A 13,238-nucleotide genomic window follows, 5' to 3' on the forward strand; every position below is an offset into this window, starting at 1 on the left:
GCATGTCAAATGAAGATAAATCAAGTATCATTGTGTGCTGGTGAGATCTATTTTGTTCCTGGAAATTCGATATCAATTCCGTTTCAGCCGCAGCGGGGTTGATGTGTTGTCTATGAGCCCCTCTTGTAATCCTTGTCAGAGACCACACTTCGTTTCCACCTTTCAAATTCATCTTGCTACTCTGCCTGAATTGCTTTGAACTATTCAAACCAGCTCTAACGAGCTCTGACTCAACTTCTTATCCGCGATGAGCGGCTTTGAGATAGTTGGAGTCGTCTTGGGCGTTTTCCCGCTTCTCATAGAAGGCGTGAAGTTCTGTACGGACGAAACAGGATTTCTGAATGATATTTTCCATTATGAGCATGTTTTGAGACGTATTGGTCGGAGTTTATCTCGCGAGCAGGCACTATTCAGAACGTCGTGCGAGCGGTTCATGGAGGATATTGCCAGTCAATGCGGTGCCGGGGAAGACGAAGTTGCAGAGATGATGAAAAACGCCTCTGATCCAAGATGGCGTTATGGAAAGCTTTGTACGGAAGATATATTCAGTCAGAAATCAGTCCAGGAATACTTGGAGACTGTGGAGGATATGAGCTACGAACTGGATAAGGTCAAGAATGTGTTTGCAAAGTATGGAGATGGTGATCAAGTATGTCTTTACTTACTGGAGTGATATCTTCTAGATCCTAATTGCAGAGTTATAGAGTGGCCATTCGTACAGAAAGATCCGAAGACGCCAGTGGAAAAAGATCATACTGGCGATCAAAAAAGACGATATCAATCGCAGCTTAGACGAGGCTGCCCGTCTAAACCGCTTTCTAGTACAACTAACACAGCAAAACCAACCTGCTCTCCCATCAAGACGCCGATTTTCAAGTCAATGTAGCACGAGACACTACTCTCTAATTCGTGCTCATGCCATCGACCTATATGAGATCCTCCAAGAAAGATTCCCAAGCTCCCCCAGTTGCAAATGCTTACTGCGACACGACGTGAACATGAAACTAGAATTTCGCAGTGCAAAGACTCTCAAAGAAGGGCTTTTCTTTCGAACCATATTTACTTCTGACATGGCACTATCGTCACCACGAAATTGGAGAGAACTAGAACTAGAACCCTGGGAAAATATCGAAACAAGTCTCTGTCGAGAACCTCCTCACAACACACGAGTTAAATTCACCATCGTTCCATCGTCAAGTTCAGCATCGAAGATTTCCTACCAGAATATTTCAGACCTCTGCGCGACTGTTATGATGCCACGCTCATCACAAGATTGGCTTGGTCTCATTGCCAATAGAAAAGGTATCCAGCACCGAATTCGAGCTATTGATTATCGAATGCGTTCGCCTAGCTTCCAATGCATTGAGATCGTCACATTGGCAGAGGTCCTTCAAGACCCATCTTTCGGACAAGAAAATCGATATCGAGTAGGTCTGAAATTGGCTTCCACGGTAATGCAACTTCATGCAACAGCATGGTTGACTGACTACTGGAGTAAACACGACATTGCATTTTTTCGATCACAGGACGGAAAAGTCGACTTTGGAAGTCCCTTCATACGTCGCCATTTTCAGAGTCAAGTACAGAATCAAGCGTTTGATTTGACTGGTTTGGCAGATAATCTGCCAAAAACGCGTCCCATAGCTTCAATACCATGCCTTTTCTCTCTTGGTATTGTTCTTTTGGAACTGTGGTATAGAGAGCAATTTGATAACCTCAAGAATGATTATGAGAGGAACATGGTGAGTGTGTTACAATGACCTTCTTCAACTCTGATGACTGACCTTATATTAGCCCTCAGAGTTCTCGGATCATGTTGCATCACGGCGATTAGTGGAGGAAATGGATTGTCTTCCAAATTATACGCACAGCGTTTTACGGTGTTTATTTGGAGTCGACGCTGCATATAATTCGTTAGTGGAGGAGAAATTACGAGACGAGGTTCAGGAAAAGATCCTTTCGCCTTTGGAAGAAGATTTGAAATTTTATTGTGCCAAAGAATCGATAGAAGATTGCATGTAATATAAACTTGAGCTCTCTAAGAGAAGTTATTCAATATGACATCATCCAGGTAACTCTATTCAAATCATAGCTTCATCAATTTGATAGGACTAATGTCCTGGGGTATATACATGTACATAACCAATGACTTTTATGCCTTGCGAGCATGCGTAATCACGTATTCAGCCGGGCCCAACGAGTCGTCTTTTCCTCGCTGCCTCAAGGACTAGAACAGGCAAATCGGTAACCGAGTATCTCGACTGTAAGGAAGTGATGCTAGCTCAAGGCGAGCCGCCACTCGTCTCGCCAGCAGAAGAAGCGGGCGAGTAAGTAAATGAAAGACCCAGTCTTCCACTTGAATAGGTGTGCGAAAATCACTAGACCACAAAGTAGTCTCTCAAGCCGACTCAACAGGGTGAGCACGAAGCTGATCCATAATCTTGTCGATGGCTTCCATATCTGCGGCATCAACTTTGTCTTTCGAGTAGTTCTCCGGAAGACTCTTGATAAGCTCGTTCAGAGCAGGCTGGTAGTTTCGTACAGCAGAGGAGAGAGCGTAGACGGATTTCTTGCGGGTAGCGGGATTGGAATCTGATGTTGCAACTGTGACGAGAGTTGGGATGGCATTTAAGACAATGAGCTGTATACTTGTCAGTTTGTTTCTATTCTGGTCCTCTTGCATGGTGGAAGTAGTGGAAGCAGTACTCACCTTATCCTGAGCCTTTTCATTATTCTGCACCGCAGTACCAATACACCAAGCAGCCATACGGCGCATATCAGCCTCTTCATGCTGAAGCAGTTTCACCAGGGGAGTCCACAGACCCAGTGGTTCCAAATTGTTGGCGTTATCAATAGATTCGATGAGTTGTTCGAAATTGTCAAATGCGATCATTTTGTTCTCGAGATCTGCCTCGTCAGAGAGGAGTAACTCCATAGCGGCTTTCATGAGGTCTGCATCAGATGGACCTCCCATGAGTGAATTGATCATATCCGGGGTCAAGTTGCGCGAGAGTTCTTCGGCGGTTGGAGGGGCAGTGAGGGAACCGTCGGCATTCTGTTGCTGGGAGTTTTGCACACTCCATTTCAGGAGCTTGTTCATTTGAGGATCCATTGTGAAGTAGATTTGAGGGTATTGATACAATCAGAGGTGTGTACTGATATGTATTTTATAGTGAGTGTATGTATGCTCCGTCTAAGTGGGCAAAAGATCGAAATTATATGCAAGCCCGCCCGATGATATAACCAGCCCGCCGCGCTAACCCAAAGAATCGACTAGACTCTTCTGGTGGAGTCCACAGTCACGTGGTGTCAGCTGGTTACTTATGTCAGCATCTTATGTCAGCGATGTATATCACGTGACTCCACACCGTCTCGAAATGGCGGTAAATGGGGGGGCGGTCTGCATCGAATGAGGTGAAGTGGCATTTAGGGGCAGTTTATCAATTAAGAACACTCCAGTACAGTAGGTAAGTCATGTTACCCCAATGTTCTACTGTGAGTGGTGACATTCTTGGGAGGTGAGGAGGTGTATACAGTAAAAACTAGTCAAGTACCATTAAAGTACTCCGTGGCATTCCAGAGTGATTTGTTGCAGCGAAAGGAGGGGTTTCTATACTTAGAAGTGACCTTTTTCTGGATTTGCCTCGTTCCCAAGTGTACAGCCTCCCCGCCACCATACGACGAAAGCTTGGATTGATACGATTACGCAGGAAGGGTAAGGGTCAATTATGGAAGCCTGGGTCTAAACATTCAGGCGCCCAGATTCAATCCACTGGGTCTCTTCATCCATTGGACCATTTCCATTGATGGACTCGTGGCGTAGAAATGGGTGATGCCGTATGTGATGATGCTTATGTATGTAGTGTACATAGCGGTGATAAAACATATTGTACGCCCCACGAGGATACGCAATCCATTGAGATAGACAGTAATCATATATAATTATAATTCTGCCTTGAATAGATCCAAGGAATTATGAAATGTGACCATGAACCAAAGTTATAACTGAGTATAAAAAGGAGGGACGATCGGAAGGGTTAGTCGAGGCTCCTCTCTGCGCACACACCAGCGTGGCCCAAGTCCAACCTTCTCCCCTCCTCTCCACTTCTTCCTCTTTCCCTTCCCTCTTCCCTTCGTCTATACTCATTTCTCTCTCCTCCTCCTCCCTTTCTTCTCCTCTTCATCTCCTTTTCTTTTAATCTATCTCCTTTCTCTCAGTCACAATGGAAGGTACGTACTTGGATTCTTATTTCTCCCCCACGACAGTCCCTTAAAGAGGCCACCTCACCCCCTCATGTCAACTGCAATTCCCCCCCCCCAATAGCTGGGGAGAGCTGATCCTGAGTCTGAGCCTCTCAGCCTCTATGGTGGTCATTCGTCCATATGTATGATCTCAGTGACTAATGCATCTCATCATCAACAGAGGAAGTCGCTGCTCTCGTTATTGACAATGGGTATGTGCTGAGTTCAACCTGGTCACCGATCGGTTTTGTTGGTCCTGCGTGTTTTGGGGGTTCTTGCCAGCCCGTCCCGGTCGCGCCCCAATCCATCCATCATCTTCCCCCCCCCTTAAATTCGCCGCCCCGGCAAATTGAGTCCCAATCGCACACCAGGATGCTTCAACCGATCGGAATGATGGGTATCTAAAAAGAGGATGTATTTTTTTTTCTAACTGATGATTTGTTTCTAGTTCGGGTATGTGCAAGGCCGGTTTTGCCGGTGACGACGCACCCCGAGCTGTCTTCCGTAAGTACCACACAATGCCTCTCCCCTCTCTTTTCCCGCCCCTCAGTGGCTGCCATACAATCCTCTCCCCTCCTCCTTGCTCAGTTCCGCCCTTACTTCGGATGACATCTTCCGAGAACGAGGTGCCATTCTGATAAGGTTGAATGGGGTGGGGAAAATGGGCAAAAAGCAACGTGGAAATTAGATAGTCTGTTTTGAAGAAAATAGGACACTAACATCGTGATTAGCCTCCATCGTCGGTCGTCCCCGTCACCATGGGTAAAGATTCCCTTTCCCCCCAAGACTATATTGAGAGTTCCAATTGCGGGAATATCGAAATGTAATTTGTCAGTCAACAGGGTTTTTGGGCTAACATTTATAACCAGTATCATGATCGGTATGGGTCAGAAGGACTCCTACGTTGGTGATGAGGCACAGTCTAAGCGTGGTATCCTGACTCTGCGCTACCCCATTGAGCACGGTGTTGTCACCAACTGGGATGACATGGAGAAGATCTGGCACCACACCTTCTACAACGAGCTCCGTGTCGCACCCGAGGAGCACCCCATCCTCTTGACTGAGGCTCCTATCAACCCCAAGTCCAACCGTGAGAAGATGACCCAGATTGTCTTCGAGACCTTCAACGCCCCCGCCTTCTACGTCTCCATCCAGGCCGTCCTGTCCCTGTACGCCTCTGGTCGTACCACCGGTATCGTTCTTGACTCTGGTGACGGTGTCACCCACGTTGTCCCCATCTACGAGGGTTTCTCCCTTCCCCACGCCATCTCCCGTATCGACATGGCTGGTCGTGATCTGACCGACTACCTGATGAAGATTCTGGCTGAGCGTGGTTACTCCTTCTCCACCACTGCCGAGCGTGAAATTGTCCGTGACATCAAGGAGAAGCTCTGCTACGTCGCTCTTGACTTCGAGCAGGAGATCCAGACTGCTTCCCAGAGCTCCACTCTGGAGAAGTCTTACGAGCTTCCTGACGGTCAGGTCATTACCATCGGTAACGAGCGTTTCCGTGCTCCTGAGGCTCTGTTCCAGCCTAACGTCCTGGGTCTGGAGAGCGGTGGTATCCACGTCACCACCTTCAACTCCATCATGAAGTGTGATGTTGATGTCCGTAAGGACCTGTACGGCAACATTGTCATGGTACGTTTCAGAATTTTTACTCATCCCAACTTACTGCCAATGCTAACTCAACTCACTTTAGTCTGGTGGTACCACCATGTACCCCGGTATCTCCGACCGTATGCAGAAGGAGATTACTGCCCTTGCTCCCTCTTCCATGAAGGTCAAGATCATTGCTCCCCCCCGAGCGCAAGTATTCCGTCTGGATCGGTGGTTCCATCCTGGCCTCCCTGTCCACCTTCCAGCAGATGTGGATCTCGAAGCAGGAGTACGACGAGAGCGGTCCTTCGATCGTTCACCGCAAGTGCTTCTAAGCTATTTCCTAGCTTTGATCGTCTTCGCTCGTACTTTCCTGGTGTATCAAAAGGCAGGATGGAGGCGGTGGATCGCAAGCGTTGTTGGACTCGCATTACCAAGCGGATAGCCTGAAAAATGGAAATCTCGATTTTAGTGGAATAGAGTCGGTCGTTTCGTTTCTTCTTTCTTCCTCCTCGACGTCGATGGTTTCCTTTTCCTTTTTTCTCCTCCCCCTTTCCTCTATCTTGTTCAGTTTATTTCTCTTGTACGTGCGGGTGCGAGTCATCTTCGCGGACCACTCCCCCTTTCGAAACTCGGAAAATAGTTCAAACCCTCGTCGTTATTGACGATCTGGTGTAGGTGAGGATGTGATGTACATGGGAGTTGGCACAGGTCGCGTTCCTTTATGTTCTAGCCTTATGCGTTGTATCTCCGACAAATTGTTTCTTGAGATTGTGTTCTTGTAGCATTGTAGTCTAAGTCGGTATATCTACTAGTACTATGTATGCACATACCTCTTAAGTCGACGAATAGGGTAAATGCTAAGTCGATTGGGTTCGTCTTTAATAAAATCTGAAACGAGGAGATCCCCGTGGGGCGTACTTTATACCGACTACATGCACTATGACTTCCCCAGTCATTGTCAACGTTATTCGTACTACGAATATAGTAGGCAATACTGCTATTCCTACTCTTTTACTTCAAGTTGAAGTTGTTAAGATAGTATCTCATAATGGTAAAATATATCTAAAATACCCATTGACAAGTATATATGTATATCATTTCCATACAAAATTCGCATCAATCATTGACTCGTCCCTTTTATCCTAAGTATCAAAAAACCAAAAACAAACAACAAGAACCAAAAAAAAAAAATTCTCAAAATGTACTACAACTACTAGTTGTAGTAGAGAATCACTCAATCAATCTACATCCATGTATCACTTCAGACAGCCCAAGACTCCAATCCAGAGAGAACACATCCCTCTTCACCCTCAGCCCGAGCCCGCAATTCACCAATGCGATAAACATTCTCACCCTGAGACTCGAAGCTCTGACGAACAGCAGCCTCAGAAGCAGGATCAACAGCGATAATCATACCAATACCACAGTTGAATGCACGAGCCATCTCAGCCGCAGAGACATTACCCGCACGCTGAAGCCACGAGAACACAGGGGGGTTGAGCCCAGGTACTAACGTCAATTGAAGCGGTCAAGGTAGAAGGAAGCATACGGGGAACATTCTCAACGAGACCACCACCGGTAATATGAGCCAGACCCTTGATGGCAGATGGGTGGGAAGCGAGGGCATGAAGGATGGGTTTCACATAGATACGTGTAGGAGTGAGGAGGGCAGCGCCGAGAGAGACGTTGGCGGTAGATTGACCGGGCATAGAGAAGGGGGCGGGATCAGTGTAATTCAGACCTGCGCGTTCAACGATCTTACGGACGAGAGAGTATCCGTTTGAATGGGGACCTGATGAACCCAATGCAAGAAGGACGTCACCTGCACGCATTGAGTCTGTGTGAGGGAGGATCTTGCGAGCGTTGTCACCGGTAGTATTGATTGCGCCTACAGCGGCACCGACGGCATCGTATGAATCGTCGACGAAAAGGCCGGGCATTTCGGCTGTTTCACCTCCGATAAGAGCACAACCTGCTTGAACACAACCCTCCGCTACACCTGTGACGAAAGCTGTCGCGGTGGGAACGTCCAAGTGACCGCAAGAATAGCAGTCCAGGAAGAAGAGGGGTTCAGCGCCTTGGACGACGAGGTCGTTTACATTCATGGCCACGAGGTCAATTCCGACTGTGTCGTGGATACCGACTGCGTGAGCGATCTTGAGTTTAGTTCCGACGCCATCGATTGCGCCGATGAGGGTGGGAGAGTGAGGGTGATATTGGGAGTTGGCGGCTGGCAGAGAGAAAAGGCCGCCGAAACCACCGATCACGGCGTCAGTGCCGGGACGCTTTGTGCGGGCGACGGAGCTCTTGATACGGTTGACGAGCTCGTTACCGGCATCAATGGAGACACCGGCTTGAGCGTAGGTGAGAGAAGTATCGGCAGTCTGGCGGAAGGCACGGTGAGCAATGTCCTTGCGGTAGAACATGCCGTCGAAGTGGATAGTCGCGACGCCCTCGTAGCTCTTGGATACGGCTTCTTCGAGGGTAGCGGCTGTGGCTGTAGCGGCAATTACACGGCCACCGGAGGTTTGCAGCTCGTTGCCGGAGAGGGTGGTGCCGGCGTGGAAGATGAGAGTGCCGGCTGGGGCAGGGTCCAGGATAATGGTCTTGCCCTTGGCGTAGGAGCCGGGGTAACCACCGGCAACGGCGACAACGGTGGTGGAGTAGTTGTCTTCGACCTTGACGGAGACACCATCGAGCCAGTGCTCGGTACAGGCAACCATGATCTGAGCCAGATCGGTGTCCTTGCTCAGCAGAGGCAGCAGAGTCTGTGTCTCGGGGTCACCACCACGGACATTATATTCCAGGACCTTGGGACCGTTCTTGGTCATCATGAGACCAGTGAAAAGAATACCGACAAAAGGGAATCCGTCCCGACGCATACCATCGATGGAAGGCTGAATGATAGTGCGGTCAATCTGCTCGCGGACTTCCTTAGGCGCAATGCGAGTAGGCGCATAGCATCCCATACCACCAGTGTTAGGGCCTTGGTCACCATCGAAGATGCGCTTGTGATCTTGAGCCGGGGGCAGAGAACGAATAGTGTAACCATCACTGAAGGTGAGCACACTCAGCTCATCGCCCTCCATGAACTCCTCAATAACGACCTCGTCACCAGCCTTGCCGAACTGGTGCTCGAGCATCATCTCACGCAGGGCCTGGTGAGCTTCCTCCTTGGTGGTGGGGATAACGACACCCTTTCCACCGGCCAGACCATCAGCCTTAATCACAACATTGTGGTTGACGGAGTCGAGGTATTTGGCAGCGGATTCGTAGTCGGAGAAGTTTCCAAACTCAGCGGTGGGGATCTGGTGACGCTGCATAAAGTCCTTGGAGAAAGTCTTGGAGCCTTCCATGCGGGCAGCAGCCTTGGAGGGACCGAAGCATCGGATACCAACTATTTAGAGAAGAGCATCTTAGTAAGGGCTATATAACGAAATAGAATAAACAGGGCATGTTTGAAGTGGGAACTTACCAGCCTGGAAGTAACCTTGGATACCATCGACGAGAGGAGCCTCTGGACCAGGGACAACCAGGTTCACCTTGTTCTCCTGGGCAAAAGCCACAAGTCCAGGGTAATCATCACCCTTAACATTGGCATTGGCAATCTTGCTAGACACACCCAGACCAGTACCACCGTTTCCGGGAGCGACATAGACGATATCGACCAAAGGTGACTCGCTCAATTTCCAAGCCAGAGCATGTTCACGGCCACCATTGCCGACAATGAGAACGCGCAATTGTTCCGAAGCCATTGTGAAAGCCGTATCTCGAGTGACTGTGAGGAAGTTAGCGATTGTGGGAATCTACGAGTCCACAAGTGCAGTCCACCGCGGGGTATGCCCCTCCTCTACACCAGATTGGTAGGTCGTGAAGCGTCGTTATATAGGGGGTAAAGGAAGGAAATAAGGTAGGTAAGGGTAATTGTGGCCTTGGTAAAATTAATTACTTACCTCGAGAAACCTGATAGGCAACTGCAAAGGGAATGGATGGCAGTTGTGAAGGACGCTTGTAGTTCGGACTGGATGACTTTTTTTTTTCTGCCGGCGGAACGATTTTCTCCGCTGATTGCGCGGAGTCATTCGATTCTGGTGGATACGCTTTACTAGTAACTAACAGTTTGTTTGAATTGTATGTCCATGGTACGACTTTGATTTTTTACTTGGGAATATAGTATATAGTACTATTTGATTCTTCTCTATTTAGGATTAGTACTCATATCAATTGAGTGAAATATTCTTAGGTCTGTGTTGTACATCTACGAGAAAACTTTAAATCTGTAAGCAGATCTCTATATTTCTCACTGTTAACCAGGTAAATCAACCAGGCACAGTAGTATCGAGTGATAAACTACCCAAATTGACCATCACTGATCTAAACATCATTTAAATGACCCTAAATCGATATCCACTAGGATATTTATATTGGGCAGAGTATTGTGTATCGTTAATATTTACAGTAGCTTTGTGCCTCAGGCAGCACTAGGCGGTGGCAATTGGCAGAAAAAACATCGGCGCGGAGGTTTGCAGAAAGTCCAGTCTTGCGATTATATTCAAGGAGGCAATTCCTTTGTTCTTCTTTGCGATCCTCCTGAATTGGAGATTCCAGCAGACCGAATGCTTCGCGTCTCACCTCGGTCTGTCTCAGGCCCAACTCGAGGCCATGTCTGCTTCTCCTGTTTAGCCCTCCGATCCGGCGCGCAAGCCAGATTGCGCCAACTACATACAACACCCGTGCTTTTCTCCAAGCACAAGACCGCAAAGACCAACAAACAGTGGAACAAGAATACTGGTGGTCCAGACACGGTAAGTTATTTGTATAAGGTTTAGCCTAAGTATGTGAAACAGATCTGACCTGATATGTACTATCCAGATACCGAAGCATCGCAAGCATGATCGCAAAACATCTCCACCAAAGCCGGACTCCTCTTCGGATCAACCCTCCAATAAACATGTACCTGCTCAGAATGGGACACAAGACGCGGGAGGTTCGAACGAAGCTACCGAGGTGAAGGATCAGATCCTCACTGCACTCACTATGACCCAAAATCGACATCCCCCGAGAAGAGTATTCCCAGGCCAAGGGACAAAGAAGAGAAAGGAGACGAATGGAGAAGGCTCAAGTGTTCCAAGACACGTGGTGAAGAGCATTGCTCACAAGTACAATGGATCAGTGAACTCAGCAAGCCAGAAAGTGGAAGGTAAGTTTCAATCTTCTTTTCTGCCCCTTCGCGGATCGTACTGATAACATATCTTTCTATATAGCACTGGATGTTCCTATGGCTCCTGTTCCGGGTCTTTCATTTGGTCTTGATCGAGTACTGTTCAAGTGAGTTAGCCAGTCAACCTCCATTATAGCACTGATACTAATCTTCTTTAGTCCTGGTGTTTACCATCTTCGAGATCCCCGTTCCCGCGTCTACAACTTCGACCCTTACCTTGGCTCGATCATGCCCGTGACAGAATTCGATTTCAATACCTTGAAGGATTACGTTACTTCTTCTAAAGATGACGCTCTCCGCGACGTTGCTATCAATGCAAAGAAGAAATATATCGGGTCTTCGTCCAGCATGACTTCCGTCCTTTCCCACTTCCACTACCTTCTCTCCTCTTGGAGAGAAATCGACATTCGTACCGTATCTCAGGGCTTCCCAGAGAAATCTCGCAATTTCACTCGCCTCCTCCGATCTCCAGCTGCCATGTTCCTCCATTATCAGGACGGTGTGTACGCAATTGATGCAGACAAGGAGTTTGATTCGGCCAATATACTTATGAATCTTGGAAAATCCATGGAGAAGCTCCTCACTCTGCCAAAGGAGGAATTTGAACGTTACCGTCGTTCCCACGAGAACAAGATCTCCCCCCGAGGAGGAAGAGATGATTCCAGAGTCATACCATTACTCTACATATGGTGACTTCGTGATGCGATCACAGCTGGACGCCTATGACCCCCGCCTCCCCGGAACAGGCATGTTCGATCTCAAGACCAGAGCCGTCGTCTCCATTCGCATGGACGCGAAGAACTTCGAACAGGGACTGGGATACGAGATCAAGGACCGCTACGGGGCCTATGAATCATATGAGCGTGAATTCTACGACATGATCCGCGCTGCTTTCCTCAAATACTCCTTGCAAGTACGTATTGGTCGTATGGACGGTATTTTCGTCGCATTCCACAATATCGAACGCATCTTCGGATTCCAGTATGTCAGTTTACCGGAAATGGATCAAGCCTTACACGGTCAAACCGATACGACACTGGGAGACACCGAGTTCCAACTCAGTCTAGGACTATGGAATGAGATATTGAACAAGGCAACAGAGAAATACCCCGAACAATCTCTCCGTTTCCACTTCGACACTCGCGACACCGTCACTCCATGCATGTATATATTCGTGGAACCCGTCACCAAAGACGAGATCCACGCCATTCAAAACAAAAACAAGCATGAAATCGAGGCTTATCAAAACCGCCTATTGAACATCATTCCAAAGAACGAACCAAAAAGCCAGGTCATCGAGCCTAAAGTCCAAGACCCCAAGCCCGAGAGCGAGCCCGAAATCAAACCCGAAACCGAATCAACAACCCTTGAAGCCGAACAAAAGGCCAAAGAATCACCCGCCATCTACGACTCCTCTCTACCCCCAGACGAAACATTCAATTCAACCCCCAAAACACCCGAACCACAGGGACCACTCCTAGCCTTCGTCTTAACAACCAAGAACATAATCAACGGCAAACCAGCAAACAGACCCACAAACTTCACCTCCGCAGACCTGTGGACCGTTGACTGGGAATTAAGCGAATTAAATGATAAACAAAGTCGTCATTTATACAAACAATGCCAAGTTCGACGCGAAAGAGCAATGGCCGATAGAGGCGAAGATGAACTCGACAGCGCTGCAAACCTCTACCTACGAAATCTGCAGAAACTCGCCCGTGACGGACGAAAGTATCGTGATGAGGAGGATAAACGTGATAAAGAGGAAGGTGTTGTTGTCTTGAATGGTGCGATGTAGAACATTAATTTACCTCCAGGTATAAAGAAAACTCAGAAGGGCTATTTGTCTCTAGGATTGTAATTGTATGCTGGTTGGCGGGGAGGGAATATTTCGATACCTATTTGAAAGAACCTTGTGCTTCTTACTATGTATATTAGAGATTTGTTGATTACGCATTGGGGTCTGTGAAGATTTTGTTTATATATGATGCATTCTGGCATTTATTGATGGAGTTTTGAAATTTGCAAGTACTATATCAGTTTTCTACAAACGAGTTATCCACCCTTAAAAACATTTTAAGCAACAGTTCAGAAAGCATATTGTGAAGCTACGACACTTTAACTACACCAGAAACATTAGTGCTACCAGCGTATAGAATGAATGATTCAATAT

At 47.7% G+C, this 13,238-nt stretch overlaps 5 protein-coding genes across 5 annotated transcripts; 3 read left to right on the forward strand and 2 right to left on the reverse strand.

Annotated features, from left to right (window-relative positions):
* Positions 1-247: 247 nt before the first annotated feature.
* N7469_005978 (Synaptobrevin) lies at positions 248-2,022 on the forward strand (the record flags this gene model as incomplete). Its single annotated transcript, XM_056644896.1, has 3 exons — positions 248-649; positions 705-1,742; positions 1,795-2,022. The coding sequence occupies 3 exons, from the start codon at positions 248-250 to the stop codon at positions 2,020-2,022; spliced, it is 1,668 nt and encodes a 555-aa protein (XP_056500134.1).
* Positions 2,023-2,398: 376 nt separating this feature from the next.
* On the reverse strand, positions 2,399-3,112 carry fes1 (Hsp70 nucleotide exchange factor FES1; the record flags this gene model as incomplete). Its single annotated transcript, XM_056644897.1, has 2 exons — positions 2,399-2,641; positions 2,711-3,112. 2 exons carry the CDS (start codon positions 3,110-3,112, stop codon positions 2,399-2,401), a joined length of 645 nt encoding a protein of 214 aa, XP_056500135.1.
* A 1,111-nt stretch (positions 3,113-4,223) lies between these two features.
* act1 (actin ACT1) lies at positions 4,224-6,286 on the forward strand (the record flags this gene model as incomplete). The annotated part of the gene is made up of 6 exons (XM_056644898.1): positions 4,224-4,230; positions 4,424-4,454; positions 4,691-4,746; positions 4,974-5,004; positions 5,112-5,883; positions 5,945-6,286. The coding sequence occupies 6 exons, from the start codon at positions 4,224-4,226 to the stop codon at positions 6,284-6,286; spliced, it is 1,239 nt and encodes a 412-aa protein (XP_056500136.1).
* Positions 6,287-7,105: 819 nt separating this feature from the next.
* On the reverse strand, positions 7,106-9,599 carry ade1 (bifunctional aminoimidazole ribotide synthase/glycinamide ribotide synthase; the record flags this gene model as incomplete). Its single annotated transcript, XM_056644899.1, has 3 exons — positions 7,106-7,353; positions 7,394-9,241; positions 9,320-9,599. The coding sequence occupies 3 exons, from the start codon at positions 9,597-9,599 to the stop codon at positions 7,106-7,108; spliced, it is 2,376 nt and encodes a 791-aa protein (XP_056500137.1).
* An 861-nt stretch (positions 9,600-10,460) lies between these two features.
* Positions 10,461-12,863, forward strand: N7469_005982 (Pet127 family protein; the record flags this gene model as incomplete). Its single annotated transcript, XM_056644900.1, has 5 exons — positions 10,461-10,649; positions 10,717-11,044; positions 11,109-11,172; positions 11,224-11,731; positions 11,778-12,863. The coding sequence occupies 5 exons, from the start codon at positions 10,461-10,463 to the stop codon at positions 12,861-12,863; spliced, it is 2,175 nt and encodes a 724-aa protein (XP_056500138.1).
* Between the last annotated feature and the right edge of the window lie 375 nt (positions 12,864-13,238).

This window comes from Penicillium citrinum (genome assembly GCF_028827155.1).
Source record: "Penicillium citrinum strain IBT 23319 chromosome Unknown utg000005l:1.0-1900146.0:1.0-1900348.0, whole genome shotgun sequence".
Taxonomy (NCBI): Eukaryota; Fungi; Ascomycota; class Eurotiomycetes; order Eurotiales; family Aspergillaceae; genus Penicillium; species Penicillium citrinum.